General features: G+C 33.2%; 1 protein-coding gene across 1 annotated transcript; it reads right to left on the reverse strand.

Moving 5' to 3' along the window:
* Window positions 1–1,839: 1,839 nt before the first annotated feature.
* LOC132552454 (uncharacterized) lies at window positions 1,840–4,894 on the reverse strand. The gene is made up of 6 exons (XM_060216624.1): window positions 4,648–4,894; window positions 3,757–3,812; window positions 3,304–3,339; window positions 2,513–2,687; window positions 2,115–2,164; window positions 1,840–1,901 (listed from the first exon to the last, which is right to left on the reverse strand). The coding sequence occupies exons 1-6, from the start codon at window positions 4,892–4,894 to the stop codon at window positions 1,848–1,850; spliced, it is 618 nt and encodes a 205-aa protein (XP_060072607.1). The 3' UTR covers window positions 1,840–1,847.
* Window positions 4,895–5,151: the final 257 nt, after the last annotated feature.

Raw genomic sequence — 5,151 nt, forward strand, 5'->3', positions numbered from 1 at the left:
TGCTGTTTTTGGTGTGAGTTAGAGGACTAAATAGGAACAATAGACAAACAAATAAAAAAAACACAATAATAAGACACCATTCATCTTATACATAATATATACATATAGAAGTTTTCTTAATTGTGTTTAGTTTGATGTTATGTATGTAATAATGATGTAACAATATATGTTTATTATCATGATATCAATATTTCATTTTAACTATTTCTAATACTGGTAAACGGAGCTCTATACATCAAATGCTCATCTTTTTATGGAGCCGTGGGCAAGGATTTTCTTTTTATACTATTCTGTTGATATTCTTTTAACTAGTAGGGGTGGGGGACTATAGATTGTCGTACTTTTATTTATATATATATTTTTCTACATTTTGTATTTATCATGTGATATATGAATATATGTGAACTATTGGAAAAAGAATTGTTCGTTTTGTAGTTGTGTCATCAGAAAGCCTGAAAGATTATGCTGGAAATATACGATTTCTATTTCTACATGGTAATTTGGTAAGGTTATCGGGATTAACTACAACTTAACTCGAGTAAATTGTACATTTTAATGTATTTAATTTACTGAAGTTTTATTCTAGTTATACCTCGATAACCTCAACAAAACACAAAGTTGTAATATAATACGTTCGCACTTCATGACATCGATAAAAATCTCGATTGTCACGATGGTACAATATTATGATCAGCTATTCCTACAAGGTGGTTATTCAGATATCTATCATTAAGAGTGCTATTTCAAGGAACTTCATGAGAGAAATTCGGGTCGCCTCCTCATGTCGCCAGAGCGCTGATGTTCTTCGGTGAGACAACACCTAGAGATGGTAAGAGTTAAAGAGATGGCAAACCTGTAACCAGCCAAACAATTCAAAGACCTTATCGTTACTGGTTGGTATGTTGATCATTTGGCTGAAAGACATGTAATCATAGCAGATTCTGATGGATTATCAGGCGTTACCAAAGAACGTCCCAAACATATCAAATCAGGGCATTTCAATAGCCATTCGAACACCAGGTATCCATTGTTCAAAGACTGAATACAGATAACCAGCGGTTAGTGAACAGTTTCATGTGTTAATAATCATAACATAGGGAATATTATGTTTGTCCGAAATTTCATTTCGGTGGCCATTAGTCCAGTTATAACGCATATTCCTGTTATTTAAAAAAAAAGTCGGATATGTATAACGCTTCAATGAGTTTTTAAGTCTAGAGATTTGACCATTGTAGATTAAACTGGCTGAATGTGTAGACGATTCTACTTTATATGCATCATGTTCATCACAAATAAAAATCCAACTACAACAATAACATAATCTACTTGTGTTGAGGCTTTGTGCAAAGAAAAGTAACTTGGTTACTGGTTACTTTGATTGTACAATGACGGTTTTTCTAGGCCGACAATCTTGTGATCTCTGTAATCTTAACCTTAAACATATGCAATGAATAGTTTCTGTAATGATGTGACATGCATAATATTCTTCGTTCTCTTTATACATTTTTAGGGGAGTCGTTGTAAATCTTTCCTTTTTCCTCCAGTATTTGTACAAGTTTCATCAATTCAGATCTAGCATCAAAATTTTATCAATATGTGTGTATTGCATTTCGAAAACAAACACACATAGCAAATTACTGTACTACTGAATAAATATCTTATTTTATATAGGCTTCTTAAATAACGGACAAAATATGCAAAATAGAATAGCAGGTAACAACGATATGACTTCTTAACGGAAAAATGATTTATATGTTTTTCGTAACAAAATACAAATCAAAAGAATAGGAATATACTATGTTTTTATTGTTTTTCATTAACATAGTAATGTAGACAAACTCATGACATTACCCTGCAATAGGACCATTATGGTGGTGGTGTCCGAGCTCTTTGGCCATATGCTAAAATTGATAGTGAAAAACATGGAAATGTATACTGATTGTAGACAAAATTCTTAAATGTCATAGTAGGTTTTGATGCAATGTCATATTAAGTGTAAATACAACTCTGGAAAAATATTTAAGAAGGAGTTGGGTGTAGGGAGGGAATGGAGGCTTAAGAAATGTAGATATAAATGTACATTGTTATCTGTTATGACACAGATTTATACTTACTGAGGCTAGATACTGCAGGAAAGTGTGAGTCTCAGCCGGTGCCGTGATATCTGAAGAATGGACACAACGTTTTATTTAGATCAGTTCGAAAACAATTATTTAACAATGTTACGGAAATGTCATACTTATAAGAATGACGTGAACTTTTCTCTTATAAACAATAATACTATCTTCAGACAAAACTAGTTTAGTCGGGGTAATAATTTCTGTGCAGTTCACATGGATATGACTGAATCTATTTTCTCAAAATGGCTTATTGCAAGTTTGGTATAACACCAAGAGGTTTTTTGGCAGCACTTAAGTATATTAATTTTTCAAAGCATCAACAGAAAAGTCGTCAGTACAGAATTGAGCTATCAGAATTAATATTTACTAAATGTATAACAATGATAACTTACGTTCCACCAAAGCGAGAACCTTTGAGTATCCGACTTGGTCGATCAAGGCTGTAACGTTTCCATGCTCGGCTGCCTTTGCGAGATCCAGCATCAAGTTTTGATCGGAGCTGGAAAGATGCTGGAAAGCGTCGTTACTGTTGATGGTGGCGAGCACGCTCTGAAGATCTCTACGGACCTAACAAAGAGATATAAAGCCAAAACGTGTTTTTAAAAGTACAGGTTGTATAACAAAAAAGGGAGTTACAGATGATACGAAGGTAAGAAAAATTAGTTCTACCAAGATGATGATATATGTTTTTATTTGATATGAAATTAATGGTAACAAAGAAATGCGAAGAAGAATAGACGAACGATGTCAAAAATAAAACATCAGTAAACTTTTTCTATAAAGCATGATAAAAATTTGCAAATATTTTTGCAAGGTGATGAAAATTGTGGAATGACGGAATTTTAACTCTTTTTACAAAAGGATTTAGTTACATGTACATCACCTCCGAAAATGATTGTTGATATACCGTGATTTATTTTAAGACATGCTAAAAAATGGTAAATCAGTAACAATAGCGAAAAAGGAGTGACACATGCATGAAAGATATAAAGATATAGTGATGTATATACAGCATATAGAAACGGGGAAACCTTAAAGAATAAAAACTTTTGCATTACAGGAAATGGATAAATAACAAGACATACATAAATGATTTTCATTGTTTTTAACTGAAGTGAAACATGCTAAACATGTGGTGAACAAAATGTACACAGGATATGGACAGACACATGTCCATACTTACCGTTGCTGCAGTTGATGTTTCTTCTTCTCCGAACTCCTAAACAACAGGTATTAATTACATCATCATGATATGTTTAAAGATTAGGCACCTTTTGAATGTTTATAAGCATACATTACGTTGTCTTAATCACGAAAACCCAGTTGTGGGGAAATAATGCTCTAATTCCAAAATCCTGTCTTAGCGTTGTATGCTTAACACAAGTTGACGATTTCTGTCGCCCTAATGTCTTTCTCATCTTCAGCAAAGTATGTTTAGTGCCCATTATAACAAACCTTGGTAACTTTCTCAAGTTACTTTTTACTATTTGATACATTTTATGCTTTCTCAAAACGGTGAATTTGATCAAATGAAAACGAAAATTGTCGGGAAATTTCTCGTATTTGATATATATAACGCCTTTTTTGTTATTAGTGTTTTCTAAATCAAGAATATAGGCTGCTTTTCGAAAATTACCTGTATAAGATATTTCTCCAGTCGATGTGCCTCATGCTGGTTAATTTGGTTTACATCTACAAGAAATCGTTTCGCAAGATTAGTCAACACTTAGCAGAGTAAATGTGTTTAGCAAAGTTTGCAATATGTTTAAAAATCAATAAGTTTAGCAACATATCAAAGTTGGATGCCATATCAGTCCTGCATGCTTTGCAATTCAATATTTGGTGCATTCCTACTTAGCTTTACTGATATACTACCGCTAAATAAAACAGAATTTTTCTACAATATTTCGGATAAGAACCTCTCTGAATTTTAATGTAATACCTTGAAAAATCATGTGTTCAAAACATGTTTAATATCAGATGTATAAAAAGAGTTCATTCTTTCTGAAAAAAAATGCACGTTTTCGAGCAGATTTTCTAATTGTAACGTTTCTTTTGTCTTTCACTTTTGGAATATTTGATACCGTTATATGCACTTGTCTGAAAATGTTATGAACTTTGATTAATAAATGCATTCCCTAGCTCTTGAGTTAGCCATTCTACGTATTCAGGTATTACTATTGACAATTGTATTACATTGCTGCGATGTAACCTTACCAGAGTCAGTTGTGTATTACCAGCCCATGAACTGACAATAACGTAGGAATATTGCGAGCAATATAAGAAATTTGATGTTGTTTTCCCTATGATCAGATGTAAATTGAAAATGGTGAAAATATAAACATTGGATTCCTAAACCCCGACATTGAAATTGCCCTTGTCCGTTTGGCATTCATATGCCCATGAATGTCAATTTAAATCATTATCAAGTTATTAATTCACTACGTCTTATAATAAGTATGTTTGCATGCAACACTTCTTGAATGCATACGCACGCAATACTTGTTCATGAACATTATTAACTTACGGTCAAGGAATTGCAGGATTCTGTCGAAGCCGACCCTATCAACATAATGAGTGACAGTGTTTGTCTTTGCCGCCGCTACTAATTCCACAAGTATGAGCTGTTCAGTTGCGGGAAGATGATGGAAAGTATGGCTACTGTGAACAACTTGTAGTTCAAGAAGAAATTGTTCGTTTGGCGAAATGGTCGGATCTACAGCAGTTGTGTACACAAATAGCGACACCAACACAGCGGGAACAAACATCATCATCTAGTGTAAAATTTAGCCAAAGAGTTTTAATTAGTTTGGTGTTCTCACATTAGTTCGGTTTTCTTCCACAAAAATAAATGTTGCATATTCCTTCCCTAACGAACAAGGGCGATTAGAATAAGCCTAAAGTTCAAACAAAGCAAACTATGTGGAAACTGTAGGGCAGATAAACTTCCGTAGGGAATATCTAACAGAGATGAGGATAAGATATAAAAATGGTATTTCCCGTTTCATATAATATAAATGTTTGATAGCAT

This window comes from Ylistrum balloti, unplaced genomic scaffold (genome assembly GCF_031769215.1).
Source record: "Ylistrum balloti isolate Yb309-2 unplaced genomic scaffold, AGI_CSIRO_Ybal_v1 Utg369632, whole genome shotgun sequence".
NCBI lineage: Eukaryota > Metazoa > Mollusca > Bivalvia > Pectinida > Pectinidae > Ylistrum > Ylistrum balloti.

Excerpts from the sequence above, each read along its gene's own strand:
- LOC132552454 (XM_060216624.1), bottom strand. The coding sequence starts at position 4,894 with ATGATGATGTTTGTTCCCGCTGTGTTGGTGTCGCTATTTGTGTACACA. Across the intron at positions 3,340-3,756 it reads TGGAGAAATATCTTATACAG|GAGTTCGGAGAAGAAGAAAC; the intron begins GTAATTTTCGAA and ends CCTGTTGTTTAG. Across the intron at positions 2,165-2,512 it reads GGTTCTCGCTTTGGTGGAAC|ATATCACGGCACCGGCTGAG; the intron begins GTAAGTTATCAT and ends TCCATTCTTCAG.